Here is a 13,943-nt window from a genome sequence, read left to right as displayed (position 1 = left end):
ACTTAACCATTCCCAAGCTACAGGCATTCATTGAGCTACCGGAGAAATATTTGCAAAGGGCCAAGTTGATGGATGAAGGAGGATTGAGTACGGTGGAGTCTAGGTTTGTTGCCTTGATTATCAAATGGAGAATGCTTAAAGAGGTGCAAAATGAGATAGCACAGCACAACCCAGACATTGACACTTCCATTTCAACCATAATGAGCAATGTCGGGGTTGTGTTTGATTTTGAAGATATCAAAGAGGAGAACATCAATGAGACAGTATTTCGATCAAGATTGGATGAGTTGGGAAAGGTTGCCATCAAGAAGAAACATTTGGGCACCCTTGCCTCCCTCAATGCATTTATCGGATACACGAAAGAATATGAGAAGGATCATGAGAAGACACTACAAGCAGCAAGCAGCATGATGAATTCAGCTGAGCTCAAGATGAAACACACACCTTGTCCTCCCATGAAGGAAGTCAACGATAAGCTAGCCAAGTTCATCACTTTAGCTAAAAAGATGAAAGAAAGGGGTAGAACTATATTAGAAGATCATTTGATGTAAGCCCAAGTGGCAAATTCTCCTTTTTCTTGGGTAGGATCATAGTTGGAAAACTCGCCAAGCCCCCCAAAAGTTTAATCGGGAAAAACTCAGCGATTTAAAAAAAAAACTCGAGAAAAACTCGGGAACCTAAAAAACCGCTGAAATTTAATTAAAAATACATTTATTTTGCAAAATTTAATGAGAAGATGCATCTAATAAGTTAATTAAAGACAATACAAAAGAAAGAAACAAAGTTTAGCTATATATATATAAATGCATAATGCGTACAAAATTGCATTCTCATGCAGAATGCTCATGGTAGGAAGCAAAATAGTAAATTACTAAATAGTTTCAATCTGTCAAACTAGAAGTAAATACTAAAAGTCTAAATACATCAATACAATGTCAATCACATTTTCCTCTTTCCACTTGCACTAGCAGGAAAGCGAGGGGGTCTAGTCCTAGAAGAAGTGTCCCGCACTGGGATAGGGCATGAGCTGCATGACTGTGAACTCTGTGGCTGTGCCCCCTCGCTCGACATCCCTACTAACTGGCTCAGCGTCCTAGAAGACGATGCATCTCCTCCTAATGGTAATGCCTGATCCTCGCCTGAATCATCATCATCCTCATCCTCATCCTCAATGTCATCCATAGTGAACTGAAAATCAGTGTCAGCCTCCCCCTCCATGGCCTGCCTCTCCAAATCAGCGATCTCATCTAGTGTAAACAATGGACTTGGCTCCTGTGCTGTCCAATCAGAATAAGGATCTATCTCATCTAGATCAAGCGGACCAGGTAGTTCTAAGAGCTGTGACTTTTTTATGCGCAACTTAAGATTATAGTGCACATAAACAAGGTCATTAAGCCGTTTTTGAGTCATTCTGTTTCTTTTCTTTGTATGGATGGACTCAAATAAGCTCCAATTGCGCTCACAATGGGATGAGCTACAAGGTTGGGATAGGACTCAAAGAGCAAATTTCCTTAAATTGGGGGTATTGCCACCCCAACTTGCCCACCAAGCATCTGCAAAACAAAATTAAAAAAGTTATAAAGCAATAAAAAACAAAATCAAAAGCACAACTTATCAATTAGCAAAAGTTTTAAAGTTTGACGCTTTACCTGGTGCTTGAGTAGATCTTGCTCTCTTTGCTAGCATAGAAGAGAACAAAGGACCCCCTTGATTCCACATAGATTTGTTGTTCGGTCACAATAAGGTCTCTCTCCTCTTCACTTGATATCATTCTCTCAATGCATTTAGAGAGACCTTCCATGACCTCTCCATTAGGATCAGAGTAGGAATCATCAGCCCTAAAACAAATAGAAAATGATATCAAGTCTTACTACACAACCTTAAAAAGTAAAGTGAAATAAAGACTTATTAAAATCCCAACTTGAAGGACAATCAATTATCATAGTATCTGAATTTGGGATTAAAGAAGTAGCCTGCTGCATGAATAGGTTGGTGGAGCATATTGTTCCACCTCCTATCAATTATTTCTCAAATGGGGTCAAATCTGAGACTGTCCCCGTGATAGTAACTTCTAACAGCCTCTTTCGCCCTATCCATGGCCTCATAAAGACCTCCCATTGGGGATTGTTGCCCATCACATGTGCGCAAGTCTAGAACCAGGGGCAGAGACATCTACATTTGAAATTTGAAAAATACAAATTAGTTAATAACATAGTAAGTTATGAATTGATAATGAAACTTGAATAAACTAAAAATATAATGAAGTTACCTCCACAATCTCCTTAGCCTTTGCAAAAAAGCTATTATCAAAGACTATTCGTGCCACAGCTTCTCCTTCGGGCTTCTTTGAGTAAGGTGAAGCAACCCAATCAGCACACAAAAACATTTGCTTCAAAGCCAATATGTCGTCAAGAATACTTTGCAACGTCAAGAAGACCGTTGCAAACCTTGTCATAGCAGGTCTCATCAAATATTTGCCTTTAGTGGCTTTTCTCATCAAACTGAGAACCCATGGGTGATTATATATATATTTCGTGACTCGCCTAGCATCTTCCACACCTGGACTCACCCAATCAAGTTTTCCTATGTCCTCCAAAAGAAGGTCAAGGACATGTGCTGCACAAGGTGACCAAAAAAGTGTGGGATGCCTCTCTTGGAGGATTCTACCTAAAAGATTAGCAAAAAATCAATAATCAGTAACAAACTTTCCATATTTAGTATTTACAAATTACATCAAATCTAAATTGAATAATACCATAGCATTACATTCATGATTCATATTGATTCAAATATAAAAAATTAAATCTACCTGCTGCTGCATTATCTGTGATTATTTGCACCACATTCTCTATTCCCACCTCCATGACAACATCCTCCAACATTAAAGCCAATGTGGCTGCATTTTTCACTTTGTTGAAGGCATCGACAGATTTCCAAAACACCACATCATCTTTGCAAGCAATCAAGAAGTTAATAATGGTTCTACTTCTTCCATCTGTCCAACCATCAGATAAAATGGTGCAGCCATACTTCTTCCACTCTTTCTTTTGGTCTTCTATCAACAATCTTGCCCTACCAACCGCTTTTTCAAGCAACCTACAAAATTTAAGTGCAATATTAAATAAAGTGAAGTATTAGTAAAAAATTAGGAAATAAGTTATAACAATTAAGATTTGAAATATAACAATGAACTAAAGTGAATCTCAATTATTTACAATTACTAAATAGTAAAATACTAACCTTCCACTCATATCCTTGCGATTAGGCGGCTTGTACCCTTTGCCTGATATTGTCATTGCATTCACCATATTGACCCAATAGGGACTATCAGCGGCATTCATTGAGATATTGTTGAAAAACCAAAAATCAGCTGCTGCAATATAAATTTGCTCATGCACCTCCTTAAACCATGCAGTGCCCTCTAATGATGGTTGTGCTCCAGGTGTGTTCCTGGGCACAAAATAACCACCTATCCCTGATGGGGATCTGGATGGTGGTCATGAAGAAGTAGGAGATGTAGAAGAAGTGGAACCGGTAAAAGTGAAATTTTGTTTGCGGATCCGTGGGCCACGAAGAGATCCTGGTATGTTCTCAAGTGCTTCTTCTTCCTCTTGCATATCAAAAGGAGCTCCTTCAGATTCAGCTATGGCTGCCCTCATAGCTATTTTTGCCCTCTCCCTATTCAATTTTTTCTCTTCAGCAGCTGCAAGTAGGGCATGGATGAATCTTTTTTCTTCATAAGTTACCTTGAGACAATGATTTGAGTCATGTTTCTTTATGCCTGCAAGGTGGTATTTGAGGCGGTTTATGCCTCCAGAAATAATTCTCTCACAAGGAATGCATATCACCTTCCCAATATCATTTGGACTTGGAGCTTCATAGGCATACCACCATGCCTTATCTCTTGCATTTTTAGGCCGAGTGCCTATATATCCAGATGGGCATGGTGTTTGTGGCCACTCTTCTTGTGGGTTTGTCATTTTTTTAATGGTTGACCGCTGCCCTACACAAATATATAGAGAAATGAATAAACAAAATTAGAACTTAGAAGCTAGGGTTTCAAATGATTCAAATTTCAAACTTGAACCATATCCTTAGCAAACAACAAACTTCAACCATATCCTTAGAAGCTAGGGTTTCAAATGATTCAAAATGATTTTAAATGATTTGAAAACATTTACAAAAAACAACCAAAAAAAAAGAACATTTGTTATAAAACTATAAAAAGTTTTCAAACTATGATAAGATGAACATACCTGGAAAGAAATTTGTCTTCTAAAATCGGTTAGAATCCTCTACAATCCACTCAAATCCGCCTTGAATCACTTGCAATCAGCCAAGAATGCCTCCAAACCTTCTTCTCTTCACTCAAGGTTCTAAACAATGCAAATACAAGAAAGCATGAGAAAAAACACACTCACTGCCGCTTAAATCCGTCACAGGCCGCGTTCACCACTAAATCGCGAGTTTTTCATAAAAACTCGCCGAGTTTTTGCCAACTACTCGCCGATTACTCAGCGAGTTTTTACCAGATTGCCGAGTTTTTAAATCGGCGAGTTAACTGGTTAAAAACTCGCCGAGCTAGGAAACTCGGCGAGTTTTAAAAACTCCCCAAGTACTCGGCGAGTTTTCCATCTATGGGTAGGATAGGTGTCTGATTTTGATTGGCTACCATTTTGGTGCCTTCTCATTGGTTGCCACTTTTCCTTTTTTCATTGGTCTCTTGATGAGGTGGCATCTTCTCATTGGTCAATGGGGTGGCAACCCTAATTAGGGTTTCTAGGATCCAATCTAGATCGTTGGTTTTGCCTCTTTATCTCTACCGTCGGTTGTAATTTCGACCTCTATATAAGGCCATTTGCTCTCATTTGTAAAGGGTTGAAGAAAATTGTTGCTAAGATAATACCAAAATTGCCTCTCTTTATCCTTGTTGTGACTTGCATGGTGATTAAGAACATTTGGTGCTATTGCATGGTTTCTACTTCCAATAGTTAAAGTCAGATTTCCTTTGAAGTTGTTGAAGTAGAATTTATTTCAAGAAAGTTGGTAAGAGTAAGAGTAGATGGATAGTTGCATGGTGATATTAGTGGATGTTTGATAGGGATCTATAAACTAGGCCACTAGCATCCTAGCGGCTTGTTAGGAAGCCTTGTGTGGTAAACTAGTTCCTTTCCCTTGAATCATTGCATCTATGGAGGTAGAGCCCCCGGTTAGCTTTCATTAGATTCGATCCCCATCCATTTTCTAACCTTTCCATTCATAGGAGTAGGAGTAGAATAGCGAGTAGTTGAGTAGTCAAATTTCATTCTAGAAAGTTAGGAAGGTAAAAGTCATTGGAAGCATTATTACCTCCTCGTGCAATCAACATTATCTAGCACTACACCCACCATCACCATCACCATCACCATCACCATCACCATCACCATCTCCATCTCCATCAACATCCTCTGGAACTCATACAAAACATTGTCACCATCATCCTACCAAAAGTCCAATTTGTCCTCAAACAAATAGTGTAAGGCCACCTACATGATTACCAGCACATCACATTGATATACTGAGTTAGTATCCACAGGTGTAAGGAACATTGGAGTAGTTTTTCTTATGTCTTCATGAGTATTAACTTTTCAAGAGAGGAATTGAGGATTTGATATTCCATATCAGGTGTTCAATTGCTACATGTTATGTAGTGGTACAAAACTAACATCAACAAGTTATTGCTTAGTTCTCATTAGTTCAAGGACCATTGGTAATCGAATTACTTGACTTCTCCATTCTCTTCCAAGCCAATTGCATATAGTACTCTTAGTGACAAAGATCTGAAAATACACTTTGCAAACCACGTTCACTAAAAAGATTATACTAAATTGGATACAACAGTTTGATTGTTGCTTTTCCAATATGAGCATATCTCAAAAATTAGTTCTCGTCGACCATAGCATTGTAAAGCAAGAATTCTGTGGTTGTCATTATAATAGAACTATGTACAAATCTATGCAAGAATAGCGGGCTTATTAGAGCATTGATGATAAGATAAAATTGAAACCTAAGGTATTGCATAAGGGGAAACTGCGTAAAAGCAATCCAAAAGAACAACATTTCCCTACAGCCATTGTTTCTCCTTTTTTACAGTAACTACATATGGAATACAAGAGAGGTTTTCTTAATATTTGTTATATATAAACCATAATGCCATGATCATAACTTCTGACTGACACAAGCAGTAATGTATAATAAAATACAAACAAATAGCTTTCCAAAAGGGATTTACTATTCAGTGAAACAACATGTTTTATTGAATTTATCAACACGAAGACAAATCCATCTACATTACAAGAGAGAGATGCTATTAATCATGTTGTATTAATACACATGGGTTTTAACTTTTATATCTGAAATTTTAAGTAAATCCGATTACATTGCCAAATAAATAGTATGTGTGAATGGGATACATATTTGCCTCTTAGATGATGTCCAACTCCTTAATAAAACTTTTCACTTTTTCCTTTAGAGTTTTGAAATTTTATTTCTTAAGTCTTCATAGGATTTAGTTGAATTTATATAGACCATAAATGTTGTGATCATAAGCTTTTTCAATGACACAAGAAGTAACATATTAATAAAATATAAATGAATGACTTGACGAAAAAGGGATTTACCATTAATTGAAGTTACATACTTAGTTGATTTTATTAGCATTAAGTCAAATTCATTATACTGCGAGAGGGAGATGCTATTAATCTCGTTGCATTAATACACATATGGGCTTTGTATCTGAAACTTGGAATAGTTTCAGACTTCCAGTAACTTTGTCAAATAAATAGTATGTGTGAATGGGAGATCTGTATGCTTCTTACATAATTTCCAACTTGTAAATAGAACTTCCAATTATTTCTGTTCTGATGGGAACTGGGTTGGATTTCACATTGAGCCTACTCATAATTAATATCCAGACCAACCTAGGTGCATTATCAACAAAGGAAAGGTTATGTCTTGAGAAATGAAAGAGGGTATGTATAGTATCTGATAGCACTGGATATCTGTAATGGTAATAAGTGACAATAAACATTTAAAAATAATACAAATCTAAATTGAGTCCAATCTACTTATTCCTATAAATGTCTTTAAAAGAAAATGGTAAAAGAATGAGGTATTTATGCAATGTCCCCATGTGTTGCCAGCATCAGAATTTCAGGGACTAGCCTAATATTGGATCTTCGTAGGCTAATGAGGATGGTTAGAGGGTCTTCTGAGGATTGATTCATCTCCAACATTCAACGATTTATGGATTTGGCCTTCACTCGATATCATTTGGACTCCATTTGCCATACTATATAGTAAGACAAGAGTAATACACATAGGGAATTACGAAGAGAGATTCTTATTTCAAACAACATAGCAATCAGACAAGTATTTCAAAAGATATTAAAGTTCAAGTGACTTAAGTGATTTATTTAAATATTTTAGTGTTATTATACTTTATAAAGTAACTTAAGTGACTGAAAGATGAAATTGGCTTTTAATCCCACATTGCCTAGTTGTTTCTGTCTTCCCTCATATTGAAGTTATATAAGCCTGGAGCTACATTGGGATTGACACCAAGAAAATATGTTATTTACTCAAATCCTAAGAGTTGGTTAAATGTGACTGGATATTTCCCAAGGACAAATCCCCTTAAGGAAAAGAGAAAGGCTAGACGAAAACCTAGTGTCTCACTTCGCATTTTCTGAACTGAAATTCAAATTGCTCTTTGGAGGTTTATAAGAAGTTGAAGCTTTAATGGAAGAAAGAAGCATATCAGACGGAAATCAGTAATGATAATCAGTAAATACAGAATATCAGTGGTTGGCAGACAGGCAGGGCAGTCACCGTATCCAAAGAGGAGGTAGTACTGCCTCACATGAGCTAGTGGGTCAGCGGACAAACTCATGTCTGAGGCAGAGGTCACCTTGTATCGAGCAGCAAGCAGGATTTGCGTGGAGTTAACTGCAGACCGGCATCCAACTTCAGTTCATTGGAGGCTGACACAACTGTAACTCCAGACGCAGCAAGGTAGTAAGGGCATGGACAGCAGCTAGCGCAAGGCGAGGAGTCCGTGGGTAATCGCAGGAGGCTTCCAGTGGATTCAAAGGTCCCCTACATGACGGCAGTGTAGAATCTTCACCCTAGCATTGCACGGATTCACTTCTCCCAGCAACACGGATATTCTCATTCCCAAATAAGCAGCATTACTCATTGTTAAACTCAGTCTGTCTGTTATATCTCCATAAACTTCTTAACGTCCGATGTTGTTTTCTATGATTTTTCCATAGCACATAGGAAACCGACTATATTTCAGTCATTAAAGAGACTGTTGCATTATTACATTGTTGTAACTCAGTTTGAAATTTTATGTATTTAACATATCAATGTTATGAGCCTTTGCAAACATTAAATCAAGTATGTGGGACAGTTGACGGTTAGATTGGGTTATGATCATTAAACCAGGCTACAGTGATTCATTAATTAACAGCAGTCTTACATATGCCAACTGTTTGACAAAATGCGTCTAGTCCAAACTTGATTTTCTTTGACCAGAACAGGCACAGATTATTGCAATTTAACTATTCTATTTATTGGGAGTTATGAATTACAAGTATCAATATTCTTATAGTTTATAGTTTTATACACATTCTTGTACGCTTACCACAATGCAAAAAATGGCATACCACATTACCAAGTTCTAGTTCCAATAGCAAAACATGAAACCTAAATTAAAAGTCTGAATCAATAACCTTTGACAAGACAGAATGCTTTTTATCAGCATAGTTTGCAGACTTGGACTCGGAATCTAACTGGCAAGGCCAAAATTTTCAATTCAGAAAAGCTCAGCAAATGCTTGACAAAAACTTGGCAATATAGCAATTACTGAAAATTAAAATCTTCTAAAAAAAAGGGTCAAATTAATTACAAAATGTATTGAATTAAAAGAAATGACATCTCTAAAGAGAAGATGCATGGTTTTATTGGGTAAAACACATCAACAGTGCAAGTTAACTAACATTTTTGAGCATAATATTATAAACCATGTTTTACATGTGTTGACAATTTTACTCGCTTTTGGATCTATAAAATTGCTAGAGTTTAACTTTTGAAAGTCGCCCAGGTAAAATTATAGAGACTACCTGGCAACTCGAAGAATACTTGCAGAGCTTGCAAACTATGATTTTAAGTTTAGATTGTTTTAGATTTATTGCATTTCCTCCTTTTATACATATGCGGATAAAACAAATTTATTAGCTATAGTTTTTTTTATCACTATTCTAAATCCCTGAGCTATTGTTACAAGATTGTGAGTGCACACTTTGAGCACATAATTTGCTATGGCTAGTTGATATGAAATTCATGCTTTAGATACTGATGTACAAGTAAAGTTATTGCAAATACTGTGCTTGTACGTTAATGAAAAGAATTAACACGACAATACATTTGTTGAGCTCCGTATTAGCAAGATTCATCTTTATGAATTTGTAACTTTGTACGAACTTTAGTTGATTATTTCATGAAATAATATCATGTTCACTTGTTTAGTTATCTGCAGTTAATACTAGTTTACTGTGTTTACTTAGCTTGTAGTAAGAATTTGTCTATTTTTTCTTCAAATCTTTGTTTGCAACTGCATACTCATCTCTTCTTCAATCAAATATGAAGCTTGGTTTGCTCACTTATGCTTGAAAGTTTGAAACATTTTAGACTTCTTTACATTAAAAAAGCTTGATTGCCCAATTTGCCACTATCAACAGAGGCATAAAAAAGCTAGTTTCTAATTTACATAATGACAAAACTCCCACTGAAACTTTGTATAGTGTGCACATTTTTAAAATCTCTCTATAGTTTTACTCTAGGAAAATTTAAAGTTTGTTAGGTCGCAGGAAGCTTCCCTTATAATTTGAAGAACTGTTGTAATGTATGTGTTGTAATGTTTTGTGCTGTGTAGCAACAAAGAAATTAAAAGGGTAGCCAGAGAACGCTTCCCAAGAAAGGATGATGCTCAGCTAATAACTATCTTGTTTTTGTATCTGAAAATGAGTATGCCTTCCTAGGCTACAGCTTACCCAACACAAAAAAGATCATGTACAGAAGATCGAGAAGGCTTCCCAAGAAAGGATGATGCTCGGACAATAGTTATATTGTTTTATTATCTGACATAAAATGTGTATGACTTCCTAGGCTCTAGCTCGCCCAGCTTAAAAAAGATTATGTACAGAAGATCACATGAAATATATTGCAAAATCAAGTACAACCACTATCTGTTTCCATGGAATGTAAGATTATGATAGACAGAAACAAATAAAAAACCATAAATTGTATTCAAGTCACAAAGATGAAAAATAAATAAAAACTGTAAGTTGCATACCTGTATAATTAGCTGATAGGCAGATGATATTCCAATTAATTTATATACTTCATGAATGCTGTATGGAACACATCTGTTGAGATCCAGAAAACTAACAAAAGGTAAGCATGCATCAAAGACAATATTCCAAGCATCACAATGTTTCTTGACAACATTTGCTTCGACTACTACTTCTATTTTTATCTCTCCTTTATCCTTCTTCCCAGATTCTATAGGGTGAGGAACCCATGATTCCAGGCTTTCCTTATTCCATGAGATTTGTATATCAGCAATTCGGTCATCACCTGCATATTGTAAACAAAGGAATAGTAATTTTATCAAGAAATTATTTTAATAAAAAATAACTTGTTTTCTTATTTTAAGTGAACAAACAAGTAATGCTAAAAAATACATGTAATATATACTTATAATCATATAACTCAAAATGTTTATTATTTAAAATAAATTATTTTGCAGACCATGAAATTTTAAGTACCAAAAAATCCCCTCCAATTGGATGCGCACATAATTGATAATACTAATGATTCTTACCACTTTTAGGCAATCTATCTGTGAACCAAACACATAAGCCCATCTTATTTGATAGGCAATGCTTAAATAGATGAAGTGGATCATTATGTTTATGATTAAGCCCATAGCTTTAATTAAAGGTTTGTTCCAAGTGGATTATTATGTTTCACTCTCAATTTCTTAACCAAACATATGGATATAATTGTTTTACTTCAGATGAGATGGTGCGTCAAATGGCTACATGATTACTTTTATATATAGATGACTTGGTAAAAGTCCTCCTTCAAGAAAAAAAATAAAAAATGAAGATAAAAAAATGCATAAATGAAATTAAAACTGTAGTTTCCTTCGATTTATCACCTACAAACAGAAATGTATTCTAATACAAGATGCCCACTCAATCAACATATGCTGCTGACATTGTGATCATATCATTCTTGCATTGAAACAAAATTGATCTCAAAGTGCTTCCTTGTTAACCAATAGGTAGTCTAGAAGTCCTTGTATTCCCTATAGAAGATCGTCCAGAGGAACTAAAACCCATTTAGCTCCATAAAATGGTCCAATATTACCAGCTCTCATAATATACAGATAGAAAGATAGTGTTTCCAGGATCACCACCACGAAATTCAAATTTTATGTTCTACTATCAGACCCATCTTCAACACATATAGGTTTTAATTTATTGATGCTTAGAGAACTCAAATCAAAGTTATTCATAAAAATAGCAAATCGATACATATGCCCACCTCTGAAAATCCTCTTCGAGTTTCCTATCCATCTATATTAAGGAATACACCATTTCAAAATTCAATTCTGAAATTGCTCCAGTCATTGCTGTTTCTGTTGTTGAGCTGCATAACTACATAATTAGTCTCCATGAAGTGTTACTTGAGAAACTACTGCCCAAATTTAATTTTTCAGATGTTCAATTCTTTTATTATAGTAGGCTTCCCTCACCATGAGCTTTACATCCACACAAATTTACAGTTCACTTGTTGTTTAGAATTCTTAGGACAATTAGATCTGTAGTGTCCAAACTTTTCATATCTGAAGTGCTTTATTTTGGATAGATCTTTCTTAGATTTGTCATTCTTTTGATTTCCCCATTTCTTCTTGAAATGCTTCTTCTTGCCTTTATAGGAGTTTGTATTAAGAACATGAAGTTCTTCATCTTCTGTTCTCAATTTCCCTCCTTTCCTTAGTTTTCTAGATTCTTCTTGAAGACAATCTCCCTTAAGTCTGTTGAAGTCAGGAAATTTATCTCTGGCACTTACTCCTTGTGCGAAAGTTTCCCATGAAACTGATAATCCATCTATAGCCATCGGTGTTAGTTTCGTGTTTCTAATGATGGTTCCTGTACTTGAAAGTTCATCTCTTAGGCTGGCAACCCTTAGGAAATATGAATCCATCAATTCTCCCTTCTTTATTTGAATGTAATTTAGTTGCCTTTTTAGTGCGAGAACTCTAGTTGCATTGTTAACCTCATATGCATTTAATAGTGCATTTATCGTAGCTAATTTTGTTTGATGCTTTGTTAGCTTGGGTAAGATATCATTTTTCACTCCATCTAATATGATCTAAATGACTTTCCTATTTCCTTCAATCCAAAAGGATTTATGAGGTTCAACTGTGGGTTGTCTAGATGTTGATTCAACAAATTGTTTTACATCATTTTCTTCAAGAATCATCATGATTCTGAATTTCAGGGCATCAAAGTGTTCTTTCCCATCAACCTGTCCTCGAGTTTGATTGTGTATGACATTGAAGATAGAATGATGCTAGATATATATAGTCTAATTACTTAATTTGCAAAGCCTAGGTTCGAATACCAGAGCTCTAATACCATGTAAATATTCTGCAAATTCTGCAACTAATTAATCTGATATAATACCTTCCATGTGTTGGAGATTGTCTTAATCAATTTCAGATTGAATATTGGTTCCTTTTTTAGATAATAGTTATACAACAATATGTATATCTTGTTGTAATTCGTATGAGATAATGTATGCTAAAGAAGCAGACTTAGATTGTGTTGCGTGCTCTTTACCCACAAACATAACCTCCATAAATATGGTGCCCAAGGGGCATGTCCCTCTCTAGGTCAGCCAGAATTGCCCTCTCAAAATCGGCGCCCATTAGGAAATATAAAAATTAGTAATTAAACTAACTATTTTGTTCATAGTTAAACTAAGCAAGATTACCCTAAGGGAGACGCCGATTATGCTTGAGAACTGAACAATTATATTTATAGGCCTTTCAAAGGCATCATATGCATTATCATATCAGTACGATCTGTTTCATCATACCAGTGTGATTACAATGTTACAAAATTAACACTCCCTCTTACCTTGAAAATCATACTGAGAGGTAACATATCTAGCATCATTTATTAATATGAATAAGCATAGATTGGTACTCTATATCTACTTGAATCCTCTAAGCATGAGGTATCATTGAACACATGATACTATGTCATATTACTATACCTGTAATATGACTTATCACTTACACTAGCGATAATGATATTGCATGTAATGCAATATACAAGATAATATCCAAAAAATAATTTAATTTTTCAATTATCCAAGTTGTGATTCATAGGCATTGGCTTTCCTATATCACAACATGATCCTGAGCCAAGATCTACCAGAACATAGGATAAACTCTAGAGAATAATGAAATTGTTCCTTTATCCAAATTGTAACTCATAGGCATAGAAATGTCTACATCACAATGTGATCTTGAACTCCTCTAGATCTAACAATAGATCTCTACTATTTAGCACATTATCTAAGAGATCATCATCTCTCATAATGTCTTTTATACAAGTGTGAACTTGAACTGCTCTAGATTTACTAATAGATTTCTACTGTTTAGTACATTATCTAAGAGATTGTCATCTCTCATAATGTCTTTTATACAAGCCTTCATTATCTCAGAGCTCGTCACCTCCTAAATAATGAATACAAATGGTGGAGCCCATAACAGTCAATAGCCTAATGATAAAATTATTTTATTAATAATTGAAACACTA

General features: G+C 35.4%; 2 protein-coding genes across 4 annotated transcripts in view; both read right to left on the bottom strand.

Moving 5' to 3' along the window:
- The window catches only part of LOC149573020 (DNA-directed RNA polymerase V subunit 1-like), a 323,206-nt gene that overhangs the window by 111,526 nt on the left and 197,737 nt on the right, over nt 1-13,943 (bottom strand). For all 3 annotated transcript variants that reach the window (XM_089814168.1, XM_089814169.1, XM_089814170.1), the window contains one exon: nt 10,397-10,680. In XM_089814168.1, the coding sequence (XP_089670294.1) occupies nt 10,397-10,680 (284 nt within the window). The remainder of the gene's footprint in view (nt 1-10,396; nt 10,681-13,943) is intronic.
- LOC149573021 (uncharacterized) lies at nt 693-4,415 on the bottom strand. The gene is made up of 6 exons (XM_089812112.1): nt 4,257-4,415; nt 3,241-4,003; nt 2,810-3,096; nt 2,270-2,667; nt 1,650-2,172; nt 693-1,553 (listed from the first exon to the last, which is right to left on the bottom strand). Exons 2-5 carry the CDS (start codon nt 3,339-3,341, stop codon nt 2,029-2,031), a joined length of 930 nt encoding a protein of 309 aa, XP_089668238.1. The 5' UTR covers nt 3,342-4,003; nt 4,257-4,415; the 3' UTR covers nt 693-1,553; nt 1,650-2,028.

Source organism: Cupressus sempervirens, chromosome 2 (assembly GCF_028749045.1).
Source record: "Cupressus sempervirens isolate cs-2001-9-10 chromosome 2, ASM2874904v1, whole genome shotgun sequence".
NCBI classification, from domain to species: Eukaryota; Viridiplantae; Streptophyta; class Pinopsida; order Cupressales; family Cupressaceae; genus Cupressus; species Cupressus sempervirens.
Note: the sequence above shows the minus strand (reverse complement) of the source record. Positions and strands in the feature narration are given on the sequence as shown.

Bases quoted from the DNA above. Each gene is read 5' to 3' on its own strand.
- LOC149573021 (XM_089812112.1), bottom strand. From the start codon at position 3,341: ATGAATGCCGCTGATAGTCCCTATTGGGTCAATATGGTGAATGCAATG. The intron at 3,097-3,240 runs GTTAGTATTTTA...TAAATTTTGTAG, and splicing joins CGCAAGGATATGAGTGGAAG to GTTGCTTGAAAAAGCGGTTG. The intron at 2,173-2,269 runs GTAACTTCATTA...TTTCAAATGTAG, and splicing joins AGGCTAAGGAGATTGTGGAG to ATGTCTCTGCCCCTGGTTCT.